This window comes from Echinococcus granulosus (assembly GCF_000524195.1).
Source record: "Echinococcus granulosus chromosome Unknown EG_S00015, whole genome shotgun sequence".
NCBI classification, from domain to species: domain Eukaryota; kingdom Metazoa; phylum Platyhelminthes; class Cestoda; order Cyclophyllidea; family Taeniidae; genus Echinococcus; species Echinococcus granulosus.
This window is the reverse complement of record NW_020170395.1, coordinates 623778-642304: the sequence shown is the minus strand read 5'-3', so window position 1 is coordinate 642304 and position 18527 is coordinate 623778. Positions and strand designations below refer to the sequence as shown.

General features: G+C 41.3%; 2 protein-coding genes across 2 annotated transcripts in view; both read right to left on the bottom strand. All coding sequences in view use genetic code 11, as the record gives it.

Annotated features, from left to right (window-relative positions):
- Nucleotides 1-2639, bottom strand: part of EGR_03071 (Coiled-coil domain-containing protein) — a gene marked incomplete at both ends in the record, with an annotated part of 3307 nt that extends 668 nt beyond the window's left edge. Inside the window, 4 exons of the mRNA XM_024492320.1 lie at nt 1029-1333; nt 1633-1881; nt 1915-2210; nt 2492-2639. Of these exons, the coding sequence (XP_024353246.1) occupies nt 1029-1333; nt 1633-1881; nt 1915-2210; nt 2492-2639 (998 nt within the window). The remainder of the gene's footprint in view (nt 1-1028; nt 1334-1632; nt 1882-1914; nt 2211-2491) is intronic.
- Nucleotides 2640-4039: 1400 nt separating this feature from the next.
- The window catches only part of EGR_03070 (Serine/threonine-protein kinase MRCK beta), a gene marked incomplete at both ends in the record, with an annotated part of 45772 nt that continues 31284 nt past the window's right edge, over nt 4040-18527 (bottom strand). Inside the window, 9 exons of the mRNA XM_024492319.1 lie at nt 4040-4111; nt 7298-7552; nt 10532-10894; nt 12184-12734; nt 13210-13329; nt 13877-14224; nt 15749-15832; nt 16527-16589; nt 18184-18397. Of these exons, the coding sequence (XP_024353245.1) occupies nt 4040-4111; nt 7298-7552; nt 10532-10894; nt 12184-12734; nt 13210-13329; nt 13877-14224; nt 15749-15832; nt 16527-16589; nt 18184-18397 (2070 nt within the window). The remainder of the gene's footprint in view (nt 4112-7297; nt 7553-10531; nt 10895-12183; nt 12735-13209; nt 13330-13876; nt 14225-15748; nt 15833-16526; nt 16590-18183; nt 18398-18527) is intronic.

The following is an 18527-nucleotide window of genomic DNA, read 5'->3' as shown; positions in this document are numbered from 1 at the left end:
TTGAGAGGGAGGGACTCGCATGTTGAATTCTGGTACTTTGGCCTCTGTAGCCCCAAAGAACTAAAATTTTACGCAAAAAACCGAAGTTGATTGGCAGCAGTTTGCTGAAACAATGCCATGAACCGCGACTTCAAACAAACGATATCAGGACCGCTGATGAAATTTTGAAAAATGGGAGAAAACGTTGAATGAGACTCACCTCGCTCGTGCTGAGGATCATCCGTCTCTAAACGATGGTTAGACAGAACCTGATTAAAGACTGTCACAAGGAAAATCGTGTTTATTTGACACCTCCCCTTTCCGCCAGATTTTCACAATAAGAGAGGCGAATAAGCACATAGCTCTAATCGTCTGTCACCTCATAATTTAAATGCATCACAAGGAATTTTGCATGACGCTTATGACTCCTCGTAACCCGTCGATATTAATCCACTTAAATGATTGTAAGTAAACTAAAATAAATAAAAACTAGAAACAATTGGAAGCAAAACTCAAGTATAATGGCCAATTAAGCAAAATGTTTAAATGGTGTGAAATTCATGTCATATAGGGTTCCGACTCGGAACAAAACTTACTGCGGTCTCCTGTATTTTGTCGATCTTCTTATCGTAATCATAGCGTTTTATTGACTCGAGGAGACCTTTCACCTTCTCCAAGCATAGGCTGATTAATGCGATCGTTTCGTCGGATCGCTCAGATTCCCTTATCCTCTCCACACCGCCACTGCCGTCTTCGGCCAATTTGGTGGCCGAGGCGTCCGCACCCTCAGCTGGCGATACCGGCTTATCCACCTCGGGAATGGGCACATCCACGTCCTCCAACTTCTCACAGATGTGGATCATTCCGGCTTTGCAATGAACTATGAGGCTACTCACTTCGTCCAGTTGTTGCTGAAGCGCATCACGCTCCGCCGTCACCTCCTTCACTTTCTCCTCGTACTCCTTGACCAACTTCTGGTTACTATAAAGCAACATTGTTACTTAAATACTTATCAATAAAATATATTTTAATCAATTTGGACAACGTACCCCTCTAATTCGGACTCGCCTGTGTACTTAAGATCGTCCAGTTCCATTTTTAAATTCTTGAACTGACTTTGCAGTTCAGCTATTACTGTCTCGCCCTCAGTTTTCAGCGTATTCAGATGTTCCATCGTTTCAAGCTGTGATTCGAATCGAGCCACCATTTTAACCACATCTTGTACTCCTGTGACATCACGAATCTTGCGATACATGTCTTCGTACATTTTAATCTTTTGCAGTTGTTCCTCCTTTGGACCAAAAGCACCGTAAGGCGAGTAACTGTGACCATCCTCTGAGGAAGAGACAGTCATCTAAGATCCACAAACATTAATGTATACAGCTACTATGTTGAATTGAAATGGGTAGAAATAAGGAGTGGGTTTTACACTATGACAAAGGGAAGTAAGGTACCAAAAACACCTTCAGGTGTTATAATCCCTTTGAGTTTTGAATGTAAGCAAAGCTTAGTCAAAGCGAACAAAGAGCATCACTGAAGCAAACATTTTGGAAAAAAACTATGAATGCGCATTTAAATATAAATTGTCATTATTATCAACATACAAAATTTACTCGTGGGTCATAATGTATGATAGTTTAAGAGAAGGCATACCAGCTTTTTCTCGCCAAAATCCGCTTCGCTTCGTTTATCTTCAGCAACTTTTCGTAGGGCAGAAATTTCAATATCTCGCCGTCTCCGGTCGTTTTTATTTTTCTCCTCCCTAAATTTTAGCTCCCTTAGTGCAGAGTCTTTGGCTAGCATGGCGTCATAGTGCATTCGTTGAAGCTTTTCTAACTCCTTCTTGGAGTCTTTAATTTGGTTTTCAAGATTTTCTAGACAAGAAGGAAAAGTTAATTGTTCCTAGATGCATAAAAATCCTCTTAAAATTCATACCTCTTCCAATTTTTCTTTGATTTGCTTATATGCGCGATAGATGTGGTCAGCTTCTTCACATTTTAGCTTTGCTTTGTCAAGTCGATTGTCAAGATCTCTTAAGACCTTTCCCACACCGCTGATGTTCAGTATATTATCCAGTTGGATTTTTGCATCATAGGTCTCGCAATATTTGCGCTTTAGATGATTAAGATTTTCAATTTTCTTATTGGTCTGATGCCGCAGCGCATTCAGTCTTTTCATTGCATCACAGGTGTGATAATCCATTGTATCCAGAGCTTCCTTAGATTTTATAACTACCTAGGTTTAACGTACAATACTGGACTTATTGCTGAGCATTGCTCGCTCTTCCGGTTTAGTTTGAAAAACTTGGTTAATAATATGTTCATCTGCCTAACAAGATAATCCGGTTTAAAACCACTTGTACCGCAAGTTTCTCCCTTAGTGTGTTTCTTAGGTTTGCATTTTCAAGTCGTATTTCAACTATTTTCTTTTTACCATCGGTTAGGGCCTGTAAGGCGCTTTCGTAATATGCCTTTCGATCGCCCTCTTGACACATATAACAAGCACATTTTACCAAGTAAGTTAAGCTTTGCTTTTACTTCATCTATTTTTAGATTTGCGGCATGCAACAAGTAATTTGTATCGGCTTTGGGAGTATTCATTCCCGTGGTAATTAAAATAAGCGCTGAAATTGAGCGTCTGAGCAACTGATTTACATTCATCACATCCCTAGGATGGGTAAAAATAGGTTATAACATTGCTAAATTCTTTCGGTTTAATTTTAAATAATTTGAACCAGCCCATTACTAGCCACTAGCTAGGGGTATTTGAAAATTTCATTTGTCAAAGTAATAACGAATGTTAGGGATTTATGTTTACGCTTTCATGGCGTGTGCTGCTTTCCTGTACGTACCTATATTATCTGTCGCACTTAAAATTCCTGGAATTTAATAAGTCAACCAAGATACTGGTAAAGTACTAATCTGACTTTAGGGCATTGTTAATGGTTCCTTTTTAGATATTTGCATATCGAAATCGAAACACCTCACTCTATTACAAAAGTGAAAAGTGATGTAATCAGATTTATTTATTAAGATTTACTCCTCTTTACCTACCTCAAATGCACCGTAAGTCTAGGAATGGTATTTTCGCTTCAAATGCCATAACAGTCTGATAACCATCCTGTCGTTTTAGCGCAAATCTTTGAAATTCTCAAAAGTAGGAGTCGAGAAGTTTCTCAATTCCAAATTGAAAATAGTTTCAGTAATTTGCATTGAATTTTAATTCAAGACATTTATGTGTTCTATTTTGAAAATACTTATCCAGATTTCCAGGCAAAACCCGTCGCAAGCATTTGGCACCACAAATAATCATTCCACCCCAGAAACGGATTTCGTGCCTACTCTACGGCCTGACATTAAGGTTAGGCCAATAAAAATAGCTTCACAAAGAGACAGACGGACAATAATCCCAAAGGACTTTTTGTAATTTATTCGCTCAGCCCTGGCATGACCCTAACTGGTAAATCTTGGATAGCCTTAACTTAGCAATGCAAACTAATCTAACCTTGGACAAGATACCCATACAGAGCGGTGCACACCAAAAGTCGAAACTACTTTACAGTGGCATCAAAGGCCACTGGTTCCCCATTGTAGAAATTAATGCCTACACTAGATAACTCCAAGGGAGAAAAATAATGGCCCCTCCCGAAGGCCTAGGACCTGGGATTTCCCCAAGCTCCCTCCCACAGCAAATTTTAAACACCGATTCGACGAAATACGGGGGGAGGAAAGAGGAAGATAGCACGCAAAGTCGGCGGAAACGAGGCCGGATGTTTTGTAAATGATAAAAAGTACCCTAGACTGGAGAAGTCTAAATAAAAGCACGGGAAGAGCGCCATAAACGTTGGACAGGAAGGGAAGAGGACTGAGGCAAGTCGGGGTGGCTACGCAACTTCACAGTTGGTCAGTGTGTAAGTGTAGAGGAGAGAGAGGGGGGGGGGGTGGCAAGGCCAAGCCGAATGAGAAGCAGTAGTAATAGTTACGGTAACATATGTGTGTGGGTGGGTATGAATGTACACGGAGGTGGGAGAGATCGAGGGATTAGAGCCGGCGTGGAGTGTTTAGGTCGAGGTCGGCACTTCCTCGGTTGGGGTGGCGGGATTGTTTAGGTTAGGCAACGTGTCGCTGTCCAGCTGCAAAAAAGGGAGGGAAAATAAGTTTTTTTGGTGATACTCAACCCAATTTAACATTTCCCTTTCTTATTTAATGAATCTCAATTGTTAGAAACATTGAGCCAAATTGTGACAAAGAAGTGAGGATTTATTTTGGTCTGAAAAGCCTACTAGCAAGATGGTAGGCGTTGACGCAAAATAACGGAAGACTAAAAAAGATTCCCGTAATGTGGAAGATAGTTAAAACAGCCATTATATTCTGGCTGAACTGCCTATCTACTTTTCGCCATATCCTTAGCCCTCCCTGGGTCCCAGGTTCGATTTCACTAATCATGCTACTATATTATTCACTCATAACGTAATAATGATACTCATACATTGGCATGTGGTTGACTTTGGCTTAGACTACAGAAACTGATCCGGAAGCGGATCGAATAAACACGAAGAATTAGCGAGTCAAACACTCATGAATTCGGGCAGTTGTGCCAACGAATAGCGTTTTTTATCAATTTTATGGAAAAGTCCAAAACTTCGAAAAATCCAAGTAGAATTGGGCTTTATTTCAAACATCTTTCTACGACTTGAGACAGATCAAGCAGACAGCATCAATCGGTGTTTGACATTTCTAGGTAGCCGCAAATGCCAAAGCAAAATGGACATACATACTGTCTGAATGTCCAGGTACTAGCCTTTAATGTGATCGTTTTTATATGGCCAAATATAAAAAGTCCAGTCTTTGGTTCACCAATCGAAGGCGTAACTCAAATTCGGTACGAAGACCATTGACAGACAGACGAAATATAATATGTGCGTGCACAAAGACATGAAGCTATCGTGAGGTTCAACCAAACGTGAGACAAAATGATCAGGCTTCCATTTTAGACTGGGGCAAAATAGTGGTGTCGCATAGACAGTATCCTGAGTGCTGACTCAGAAAGAGGGTAGAGCACCCGGTAATCCACCCATTCGTCTATTTAAGCATGGGTCAAATGCATGCAAAGAGAAACACAGGTTAAGTGATCCACATCGGTCTGTCACTGAAGTATCTAAGCTGATTTTACAGCCGTAAAAGCCACTTTAAAAATTGAGATGACTAGTGACAACCGGGATGCCATGCCCGGAGCAAATTTACATCTGGTAATGCATAAATCGGGAAGAAGTAGTATTTAATTGTTTACGGAGCAAAACGATAGGATGTAGTACTTAACACCCCCCACAGATGTCAGGCTTATGCATTCATCAGAGGTTGACAGTTCGTTTTAGAAACGTAGAGTCATAAAAGGACTGGCAGAGATCTGCTTGGCCTCGGTTCAACGTACCGTCACTAGTAATAAAGTGCAAAGTGGCATTGATTTACAGCTTTCTTTCCTTCCCTAATGATTGTAGCTTGACATAAAATATTAATGAAGCGTAGATAAACATTAGAAATGAAAAAACGGAAGTATTTTTCGCAGTAAACATTCAGACGAAATTTTCGCGCTAAAGAGGAAATATTTGCATAAATTTGGAAAATAAAGTAATGAATTGGCTGGAGTTGCTTCGAGTCTATTTACGAGAATGAGACAGTACGAGATCGGTATGGCGGTAAGATTAAAAAGATCAGACAGTAGATATGGATAGCGTAATGGTGGGAATAACGATACCATCCACCCACTTTGGTTGTTCTGCCATCGCCAGAAATTCCCACATTTTAGAAACCTTCTCACTGAGATAGCACTTGCTCATACATCTACCGTGTGGCTTTCTAAGAGAAAGCAATCTTCTGGGATGTAACAGAAAGTGCGAATGTCACATCTCTTAAAACGCCTTTAGCATAGCCCGAGATATTTAGTGACACAGGGGCAGATTTAGAAAACTGGCTTCGACGAAGAAGAGTTTGTAAAAAGACCATGAGAGGCCACAGCACTTCGACGGTTCCACTCTGAAGGTGCAACAACAATAATGTTTGGAAGGTGCATTTACTTTGGCCGCTAACGTCCTTCCACCTAAAACAAGACGGTCTTATTTTGCACCCTCCATTGATGCAACAACGCAGTTCGTAACTCGAAACACTGAAGTACGAAGTGCTTGACTGGCAAGGTCGGACTCAACTCATAACATCCGTCTAAAAAACGAAATCAAGGTAGTGGATACGATGGATTAGGTAAAAGTAGAACCTAGCAGGGCTAGCCGACGCGCCTACTTTAGTCACGCACACAGTGGGATTGTCCAATAAAACATTTTGCACACAATCGCAAGCTTTGCTTCCAACACCTCGAAGGGACTCCCATGATAGGTAGTCCAATGGCAACAGCTAATCTATTAACTAATTGGCATGGATTTCGAGAGCTCCCACCGCCTCTAGTGTTAAATTATGAAAGTGTTTATTTTTAAGCCATTTTCCTTGGGAGCATTTTCAAGAAAGTATAGGGACACGAACAAAAAATCATGCCTACCCGATGTACTTGTTGTAAAACTAATGCTAGCAACACAGCAAAGTGCTAGCACTGTAAGCGTGTGGCTCTCAATGAGTAAATGCATGAGATAGTAAGCTGGTCAATGGTTTGAGTAAGAATTGTTTTTAGAAGACGTCTCTTAACAATCAAATCAGCCAAAACTAAGATACTCAATGAAGTACATCCTTGACAATAGACACACATTTCAACAGACGATTTTGATTCTGTCGAACGAGTTAAAACTAGTACGTTTAAAGGGATAGTGGCAGTCAAAAAATAGCACTGGACTATATCCACTGTGTAAATTTTGGCTGGAGATAGGAAAGTTGACATTCCATGACAAATGGCACACTGCTTTCATCTTCCTCTCCTTAGTTAAGATACAATTTAGCTCCTAAAAGAATGAGTTTAGGTCAAAACTAGTGGATAAAGTAAGGACTGAACCATCAATAGCAGTCTGGCTAATTCAGACATGCAAACAGATGAGCCTCTTTTACATTAATAATGTATCAGAACGATATTTGCTGAAGCTAAGCATATATTCGCAATGGCTCTTCAGCCTCCGTAGATTTCGATCATCATCTCGGTGAGATGGAGTTACTACTGGCCCACCAGCTTTTCTCTACATGTTTACAAATAAAGTTTTATCCAAAAGTACACTTGATAATGCTGCCAGGGCGGAAAAGCATAACCAAAAACACCCCACTTCCATCCAAAATCAGACATTCTAGCCAACTCATAAAATGCGGTGTGCAAAAGAAAAGGAACTCACGGTGTGGAAGAGGGCAAGCACTTTATCACGAAAGCAAGGGGAGTCAAGCGGTGGTGTCGGCCGGTGGGTCGACTGTGGTGATGACGTCAGCGGCACATGATGTTGGTGGTGATGGCTGTTGGGAGTATTGGACGATGCAGAGGGAGTGATAGCCTCCTCGCCCATGTCACCTGCAGGAGCACCACCAGGAGCAGAGGTGGATAGCGGAAGGCTTAGTGATATCGGCTCGACTGAGCCTTCGGGTTCACCCAAAGACTGGAAAAGGAGAATCCATTGTTAAAACGTAATGGACATGGGTTGGAAGAAAAGGTAATTTAAACAATCCACACACACCCCTCAAGCGCTATATCAGTGAAAGTTGTAGTGATTTTAGTAGTATTTGAAGGGTACGGTATTGTCACGCAGACATGCGAGGAGGACGGGTCTTAGTAACGCTCTCCCCTTTGTTAATTATCCATTGATTCAATCACAAGACTGCGTACACAACCACGGCAACTATGATTCACCCACATCAGAATCACGCCTGTCTTTTGGGTTGGAGGAGCAAACACCACTAACCCACTTCCATGATTGGCACTGCTGTCAGTATCCTAATGGGGATGGAATCGCGATTGCGCCTCAACAACTGCGAGTTCAGGTGAACTCTGGGCAGCAGTTTGTAGGAATGATTTAATTGATGTTTATTGGTTAGGTTGAATTGCATATCGTTGTGATTCTACTATTCACCGTCCACTTTTAAATATAGGGTGCATTAAAAAATTCGACACAATCCCATCGACTTCGAATCTAACCGATCATTGACGTCAAATGCAAAAGGATAGTGAAAACATCACGTACAAACGATGAGAATAGTGGGGAGGCCAATACCAGGAGAAAGTGAAGTGATATTTCAACAAAAATAAAAGGTAGGAAGGAGGCGACATTGCTCATTCGCATTAGCTTGACTCGTGCAGAGATGATTCACGCATCCGAGAGAGCACAGTCGTTTTGATAAATGCTACACTGACTGGACAGCCCGCGTACTGGGTGAAGTTCCAAGTAGATTCAATTCAACTAGACGTTTGGTCATCTTTAAAGTTGAGCATAGATTAAAACACTGCTAAACAGTTTGCCGTATCGTCATTTCAACCCGCTACAAAGGCAATGAGGTGGTGGTATTCCTCCGTTAATAAATTTAAGGCCTATTAATTTGTGTGATTTTTTCGGTCTCGAGAAAAAAAACGGGACGAAGAGGGTATATTTTAACCGTTCATTGTGAAAAATTTCGGCTCCTACTTGAGGGAGAAAAAACCAGAGGGAAAAAGGTTTCTTTACTGACAACCGATTCAAAGTACCGGACAAAGAATCAAAAACAACGGAAGTGTTTCCTGGCGGGTAGGTTAGTATATTTTTGGACGGAAATAGGAAAACACACACAGTGTATGACTTCACCTTTCCTCCGATTAACGCTCTTTAAGGAGAAAGTGAAAGAGGGAAGTTGGTCGAGAAAGAAGCCTCAATGTAGGAGTAAAACAAATAAAATCGCGAGACAAGCTAATGTGAATGCACTCAATCAAAGTCACACACTGAGGGGAAAGAAAATTTAGTAGAGGGAGAGGGACTTTGGGTGTAAGTACTTTGGTGGGGCCAAAAAGATATTTTCGTAGATTACCTACCGAGCATCAGCTCTGAAAAACCGAAAGCAGAGGATAAGGATAAGTATGAAGTGGCAAAATAGAAAGTCTCTCCCTTACTTTGTTCTCCATCTCTGGATTTTTAATTTGTACTTCAGATCGACGGCACATTAAATGAATGAACGTCTTCATCAGTGTTTAACGAATGAAGGTTAGTTGCGCTGGCTTGAATTCCCGGCTAGCTTGAGAGCAACTACCCAACTGCCTTACTTATTACCCAGTAGCAGATTTCGATGTAAAAAAGGACTCAATCCTCCTTCTTTCATCAGTCTAAGGTGTTTCAGAGCTGTGCAATATCCTTACGATTAACTGATGTGTTGCTACGACCAAAAATTCTCAAGAACGATGCAATAGAACACAAAATCTGAGTTTGCATCCCAAAATAATAACGCTGCTCTATTCATTCATCTCACCAAATCTCAATAATGTTTGACAAAGACTTAACCTGAAATTATATTAAGAAGTAAACTTTTGCTTCCTGCATTTGGCTATTTTACAGACAAACCATCATGAGTTTCCATCTGTGAATATGCTCACGTTTTATGTTTGAATATTTGTTACTATTGTAATGGCAACAGTTTTTGAAGATTATAGAGGGTAAATTGTCAGCAATAGGCCCCATTCACTAGCTAAGGAGCAAAAAAATAATGCTACCATGAAGTGCCTCTCAAAGTATGGGAAAATACTTAAGCCTACAATTTATTTTCAAAAAAAACTAAGTATCTAAGCCCTTAAGTTATTCTACAGAAACAACACTCCAAAGCAACATAGACCACATAACTAATGTCGGCAGGTTAGTTATTTTGCATTAAATTCAAGCCCTATACTTTAGGAAAATATGTAAAAGTATTAGTTATAAAATCAGGGGAAATTTCCTACTACTTCTAACGAACGTAATTTAACGGAAACTATTTAATTTGAAGCAGAATCAGTGTATGCTAATTAACACATAGATATTTCTACAAAATTCCCGGTTGCATACTTCATGAAAGCTGGTATGGAATGGCTTCTACATTAAATTGAACTTTTTAGGCTGAGCTGCTGGTTTTGAGAGTGGCCTGCAACGCAGGGGCGAAGCGATTTTATGCCGCAAAATTTGGCGTACATGAGGCATTAAGTCATCAAGCGAAAACATCTTCAGAGTGATATATTTTGATAGTTTATGGAGCCAAGTAGATAGCGCATTAAACAATTTTCCAAACACATTCTAATCGTGGGACCAAAAAAGGCCTACACACCACTTAACGAAAAGTACCTAACGAAATTTAAGCATAGAATGGGCGTATCAGCGGTTTATGACTATAGTCGATTCGTCAAAAATTAGTTCCTTGTAATCTCTGTAAGCATCTAACAGAGACAACTTTGAAACAGCACGTTAAGGGCTATTCAGAGAAAAAAATTTTATCAGACACACTTATCGCAGCTTACTAAACCATATCCCAGTCATTTTCACATTAAGACAATAAAGGAGAACCCTCTCCTGGTCCTAACAACTTACTGTAAAGCAAAATTAATAGCAAAGGCTAACAATTGTAAGCGGATGAGAGAAAAAGAACCACACCTGGTCAGTAGACTGACGAGATGAGCTGGAGTGCAGGGACGCCTGTGAGTCGCGATGCGTCCTCGGCTCTTTTGCGCCAATGGATGGTTCGACAGGGAGAGAGAAGTTGCCGGTAGAGTAGCGGGTGATGCGTTGCGACTGTGCCAGATCAATAAAGTGGATGCGCACGTCGGGGCCCTGGTGCGCGAGATGCTGGAAGTCCGAGGGGGCCGAGATGAGCCGCGAGCCCGAGGTGGTGGTGCTGGAGGCGGCCAGTCCACCGCCACCACCACCCTCCGAAGTGGTCCCATGGTCCGACGGCATTGAATCCAAGAGGGGACCAAAGAGCGGACCGCGGGAGAAGATGGAGAAGTGTCTCGACTTCTGCGGGTGTGTGTGCAGGAGAGGAAGAAGGGGGATAGTAGTATTTACGGATGCACGCAGGTATATGTATTATGCTAGCACATGCAAACCTGTCAAACGCGCAGGAGGGGGTAATATATCACACCGAATGACTGATCAGTAATGACATTAACACTCGCACATGCTGGTTCACACATGAATAGTTTTACCATCTTTGTAAATTACTTGGAATACCATTCGCCGTACGCTTAATTGGCAGTAAAATATGGGCTAAAACAGGACTGGAACCGATTCACTACAAAAGATAAAGCAACTGGAGCATTGGATTATCGAATGTACAAATCCAATTATTTTAAAAGTTATTGAAAGGGTGCCTTGTTACTACAAATTCTGAACGAAAATTTCGATTCGTGCTTATTTTTCGAAAAGTTTTTTTGCAGAGTACTTTTTATTAAATCGTGAAAGAGCCGACCTAAAACTAGCTGGACCAGGAAGGTAGCACGGGTAGCTCGAAGAGTCGACGAATTCCAGTCGTATGAAGATTTGGCCAATTCACGCATAGTAAGGTGGCCGGTACTTTTAGGAAACTCTTTTAACAGGCCACCTTAATTTATCCAATAAATGGATCTACTTATATTGTAAAATGCTATTTGTTCCCTTACACAGGTTTAATGTTGCCCGATAATTAACAATGGTTTAAGACCCATCCATCGATTCTGTAAATTAAAAGGTGATAAATAGAGTGAAAATAGATTTACAGACTCTAGCATAACATCATTGGGACAAATGAAAAATTTTAATAATTCATTTTAGCCATTGTCCGATGATCAAGCACACGAGAAGATCACGCTGAATTTGAAACTACAGTGTGAAACATGTAAATCATCTGATGCAATTATAAACGCGAAAATTTGGAAGTTATAAAAGTTGTATTTTTAAATTTGTAAATGGAAGCTTACAAAAATGGTCAATCATGGGAGCAGTGACATCAGTTACGGTTCAGTCGACACTTTCTGGCAAAAAGCAAGTCTGCCTTAAAAATTGATCCCGATGCACTACTTTTGATGTCCCATTTAGACATCAAGGTAATATAATGCTTAAAGAAGTTGAATTACAAAAATCGTCTATTTTTCTGAGGGACTTTCACACAAAAATGAAGCCAAATGGACATTAAGCTGAAGGCTAACTCATACCCAAAGCAAGAAGAGGCAGCGACACTGCGCACGAGTAGCTAGGCTAACTCCTCTAATACTTTTTAATAAGTGGATATTTACTTTGAAAAGATCCACACTACAGATTGTCTTACTCACCCGAGCCCTAGTATTGGCATCCAGGAGGGTGACATTGTTCAATTCCAGCTGCCTCTCTATGCCACTGCCACCTACACCCAGAGGTCGGGTGAGAGGCGAGGAGGTGAGGAGGGAAGCATTAGTTCTGCGCCGCTGCACAGAGGCGAACATTGATTGTCTCGGAGGTGGGAGGTAGACTAGAGAGGCGTTAGCGGTGCCACTGAACCCGCCGATACCAATACCACTAACGTTGCCACTACTGCTACCCCCGTTAGCACTACCACTACTGCTACTGCCGCCACTGTTGACCAACTTGGAGAGGCCTTGGATACTTGAATGCGTCATGAGACAGAGGTGACCGTCAGAGGTGTTGAGAGGGCGGAGACGACGTAAACCCGCAGCAGAGGCGCTCCATGTTGAAGTCTCTACGTTGAAGAGGAAGAGACCTGCTTCTGTGAAGACGTAAAGGAATGGTTGGCGGAGGGCGAAGCCGTGGGGTAATGGTTTGGCTGGCCAGAAGAGGTAAACTTGACGTGTCAACTGTCCCTGACTGTCTACGTAGATCCCACAGTCTGGTAAAAGGAAAAAGGAGAGATATTTAGTGACACCATAATTAACAGAGACTGGTACTTGGAACTGAGCTGCTGAAATGTTAAAATAGGTGAATGCATAACCTCTGTATTTCAGAAATCGCCTCTACTATTAGAGAGACCAGGATGAGTAACGTACAAGCAGATACGGGATATGATGATAAAACAAAACGTCAAGTTACCCGGAGCTGCCATGTTCTGTTCATGCATAAAAATTTCAACGCACGATAATGTAAATGAATTTGTTGTCACTGACGCACCTAATTGTTAGCCAAGAGAAAGCAAATTAACTGTCGAAAGCTCCCGGATCTAAACTACTAATTTTAGACATGTGTCCACAAACCTGTATACGTCAGAGATAGAACATCAAGCTACCAATTCTGTCACTGATTTAGACAAATTCACCATTAAAAAAAAAAAATGAAATTTAGTGCCATAAATGGGCCAGTTAACTTACTTTCGAAGACGAGAAGAAATTCATCGACGTTCACAGAGACGGCCAGTTGTGCTGCAAATCGGTTTTGACGGAACATCAACAAACTCGGGTCCAGATCGATGCACGAGGGTTCCAAGAGAACTGAAGGGTAGTAAAAATGAAAATGATGACAATGCTGAGTGTCTAAACTCGAGAAGTGATTCACCGAAGGATACTAACTCTTCATATTATAAACGATTTTCACATAGGTAATTCCACAGTTCTACAGTAAAAAACACCAGAAAAGCTTCAATAAGGATCCTTCCCAATTACATTTGCGAACCAACAAAGCAATTTTTCCCCATTGTAGTGATTAATAATGTTCAAAAATTTAGCTATTTAAACTCTATAATACACAGCTTGATTTTGACGATTACCACAGCGAAGACACTTTGAAGGGAGCATTATTGATCCCGAATGAGATCATGCAGGCGGAACTTTAGCAGCCTATCCCTAACTAGACACATTTATTAGTTAACTATTTAATAAAACATGTCAACCCTAAACAGTAACCTCACACACATCCATGATTAACAGTTGCTGAAAGTTATCGCTTTTGTGAAGTGACAGTCAAGACTTATTCATCACTGTAATTAAAAAGTACCTAGAACTGCACAAGCATTATTTGACCAACAAAGAAGAGACACACCATTGATGGTCCCATGGGACCAGACATTGTAGATTACGAAGGCACTCTCGAAGCCGACAGCCAGACAATCGCCATCACGGACGAGACAGAGGGCCTGGATTTGCGAGGCGGAGGGGGGTGGGGGGAGTTCGAGGAGGCGGCGGTGCCGTGAGGCTTCTCGTACCACCTCATACACCCACACACCACTAATACTGCTACTCGCTGCGCAGAGGAGATAGGCGGTGTGACCGCGCGACCAGCCGTGCGCCAGGAGAGATACGCCCGACTTGGGGTCTGCCACGCGAATCTTTTCGTAATTCATACCCTCTATCGCTCCCGAGAGGACCAGCCGCAGACGGTGCTGCTTGTCTGTAAAGAGAGAAGAAGGGAAAGAGGAGAAACAGGTTAATTCCCGTACCAGTTTATTTTAATACAATATAATAATTATGGATGCAACTACGCGAGTATTCCCAGTCTGCTGTCATTTGATCTGCACTAGTCTCTCAGTTCTGCATTTTGTAATGAAGCCGATTGCAAAAGTCTATTTCAAGATTACCACACCAAAGGCCTATATGAGCGATAGGTGAGTACGGAAATTAAGGACGTGACGAGACGAGACATAGAGGGATAGGTAATTAGTGGAAATTTGTAAATAAACCAGTGAATTATGCGAGGACTGAGAAGAATCCTGAATCCGTATCAAGTTGATAGGATAATAAAGGAGAGCTTTAACGATAACATGAATCCAAAGTAAGACCTGCGGAATGTGAAAGCGAAGGAGGAGATCAATTGTACAAGTTAAATAAGTCAACTCTTCATTGGTGGTGTAAAGGGGAATACGGACAACCTCTTAAGGAGGTTTTCTAAGTTCAATTTCGGTGTGGTCAGGTGGGTAAAAATGCAGCGTTTAAAGTTCTTCTTAAATTCATACAAAACCAACAGGGGAAAACAACTTTTCCTTAGGTAATCAACTGAAGTCTCCATAAAATTATTCATACAACATGGAGTAGGCTTGAAGGTGTTTTTTAAAACCAAGGGAAGTGATTTTACACAGAAAAGCGATGTGCATGGTAAGCAAGGGTAGAAATGAAGAACACGAAAGCAATAAAACGGGTTATAATGCAACTTTAACAGGGAATTTTGGGATGATTTGCAAAAATGCAAATGTCTTCAATTTCACGAGCCACCAACTAAATGAGACGACTTTTAAAAAGACTGTAAAATCGAGGCAAGACTCTGGATTCCGGTAATGCGAAGAGTGGACATAATGAACGGGCCAACTCGGAAGTAGAAATATGTGAATCATTTGAAAGCATCACATTAGATCGAAATTAGGATGAATTCGGCGTTTACGTTCCTTTAGCCTTTATCCCGAGCTACAACTAAGTTTCTGTGATCAGTGACTCCCTCAGTGATAATTCGGCTACTGTTCCAAGAGAGAGGATCCGACTACTCAAAAATAATGACCAATCACATAGATTTATTTTCAACTCAACTCGTTAATGCTGCCTGTAGGTGCTTTAGGTAAACTGAGCTACTTCTAATACATAGTTAATAAGTGGTGGTAAGCACTCAGGAATCACAAGGCCTTCAATAATTCGCCCAAAAAGCGAAATGTGAAACCTACATCTAAAAAGTGACCACATTTAACTACTTTAGTCTTACTATAATCCTAAATGATTTCGAGGGGTTTAATATACAACCATTTTATGAAAAAAAAAGATTGGAATGAGAGGATGGAATTTCTGCCAAATCTAAATCTAGAAAGAGGACAACCATCGAGTTCATGAGTGTGGGTTAAAAAATAAACTCGAAATGGACAGAAAGGACAAGAAGTAGCAAAGATCGGATAGAGAAAAGGGGAAAGATGGTGATAGTAGTGATAGAACGCACCTTGAATGACGGCGACAAGCTGTAGTTCCTCTGGCAGGGCCTCCACCTGGTAGATGGGTTTCTTCTCCCCAACCCGCGCGTAGGCTAAATGAGAACAGCAACAGCATTATGCACTCTTAGTCTGCCCAAATTCAATCTTGCAGAATCTGTGTACAAAGGAAAAAATCATCCAAAGAGTTCACAATCAGGCAAGAAGAACGAGTTACCGCTTTCTACTTCCTCTTAATTGTAGGGATCTAGACAAATTGCATGCCGTGGACGCACGTACTCAGACATGAACTAGAGGAATAATGGGGGAGTTTGCACCACTAAAAGGATTCGTAAAACGTTGCTCAAGAACGTCCTCCCGCACTACATCCAGGAGAGTAATTGCTAGATGAATAAACGATGTCTTTTACACCAGTCCGTAAGTACATTAAGACAAACTAATCATTGATAGACCGAAAAATTTTGGGCATTACGCCTGGTGATTCTGAAAAAGGTCAAAAAAAGTATACTCTGCAGAACCATATTTGCCTACTGGATAGGTTATCACGCCTCAATTTGAATATAGAGACTACGTTATTAGCACGAAAATGTTCACGGGTGGTGGTGCATTTTTTTCATCAGCTGAATCTCTAAGGTGGAAATAGGTGATGCACGCGGCAATCATAAGCAGCGGAACTATCATCAATTTACCGACGTTGTTGAATAAACGTCCTACGGTGTCGAAGACTTTGCACTGAGTTATCTTACAAGATCAAAAGGCGAGGAAGCTTGAGCAGAAGGGGCGACTTACTTTTGTAGCGTAGATCCACGATGTATAGACCATCTTCGGTTCCCACTAAGATTCGGTGTTCATCTGTTGAAGAAAGTAAGGAAAAAGAGTCAAACGTTTTATCCATTAAGTACATACAATTAGTATCACGCGTTTATGTTTACAACAGAAGGATACTTGGACGGCTTAACATCTGGAAAAGCAAGAAGCACATCTAAGGTCGAGTGTGAACAAATTATATGAAGTTAAGGTCATTTAAATGTTCAGCTTGTGCGAGCAGCACAAGTGATGTTACCATCGTAATTCAAGCATTTACCGAAATCAAGAATGAATCAAGAGTCAGGAGGTTGCAAACTAAGACTAAAATAACCTATGTGAACGCAAATTTACCAACAGTAATATGCGTCCTCGCACAGTAAAACGCAGAATTTTGTAGTGGAGACCCGGAACAAGGCGAAGGATTCAAAAGAAGTGAAGAGAATGCTAATTCGAACGAGGTGATGTTGAAAGTGTAAGGCCTAGGCATTTTTAGAGTTAGGCCTATTTCCGAGTTAAAACCAGCCATAGGTGCATATTCAGAAATTCTTCATCAATTCAGAGCAAGTAAACCGACCCTCTTATTAGGTTGGAGGTAGAATTAAGTAAAACCGACGGTGAATCGACTTGACAATTGCTTCTGTGTTTAATAGTTCAGAAATTCGCGGAGTGATGCGGTCTAGCGATCACGAACGTCATTTCGACACAAGCCAGAAATGAATGAAACTGAAGAGATTTCAGATTAAAGGATTAAACTTATCGCGGGGAGGCCAATAGAATCATGGTAACATTGGGCCTGACCGAAAATTGCTGCATTAAATTCATGAACCTCCTTCAGTGGGGTCAAAATCACGTTTGAAAATTATTTCCTTTCAAAAAGTCAACAAGACGGTTAAATGTAGGCCATCACGAGGGCCGCATTGTAGGTGCCTTTGATGGAAACACGAACCAATTAACAAGGAAATGCGGAGAATTCAAGTAAAACCGGCAACAAGATGAGCTTGTGAGTAGTCTCCGACCATTGACCAATGGTAATTAATATAAAAGAACTGCTTTTTGATAAAAACCATATCGTTCAGAGGTGTAGCAAAACGACGAAAATTAAGCATGGGTCAGATACAGCATTGCAATGAAATAACCAGTGCCATTAGTCAAGAAAATATAATTCTTGCATTCATGGTCTACATGGAAGAATCCAGAAAGAAATTATGCGACAGATAAGTGTAGAGATTGGATCCGAGATAAGTTAGCATGTTGGTCATCAGAGCTTTTTGCTGTAATTTGCTTAAGACAAACGCTTTTAGGCGAAAACAGACTAATTTGTCAAGGGGATGGCGAAACAAAAATGAATCAGAGATATAATGCAGAATCATTCTTAAATCAGAGAAGCTTATGAGCAAGAATAAAGAGTCGCATGACTTGAAACCTAGATAAAAAAACCAGTAGTAATGAACAGCATTTAATCGAAAAACGCCTATTCTCGAGTGGCTAAAAGACAATGAACGACAAGATCACTTAGAAGTGGAGCACAGCGGTGAATTGGGTGAGTCGAAGATGATTAGATATAAACAAACTGATTAAAGCAAAACCATCCCGTAAACTCGGAGAGGACATGAGAGGCAGCAGGAGAAAGATCACTCACCAAGAACACAGGCGGATAGGATGTGTTTGATGAGAGGAAACGAGGGATCGGAGAGGAGGGATAACTGGAGGCACTGGGAATCAGGAGTGCGTGCAAAGTTGCGATAGACCAGACGTGCGCCGTCCTCTAGCGCGCTGAACCACCGCTCGCACTCCTCGCGCGTTTCGAAGAGGAGATACACCGGTACGCTACCTGCGTAGTCATCCGGGTTCACCTATACGGAGAGTCAACGACAAGTCTCGTAACTACCGATTTCACTTTCCGCTCCCAATTCTCAATTCAAGTGTTTTGGAGCAGAATACTGTTTTTATTTTCACATGGGTTACTTCAGTCTCCCACGCATC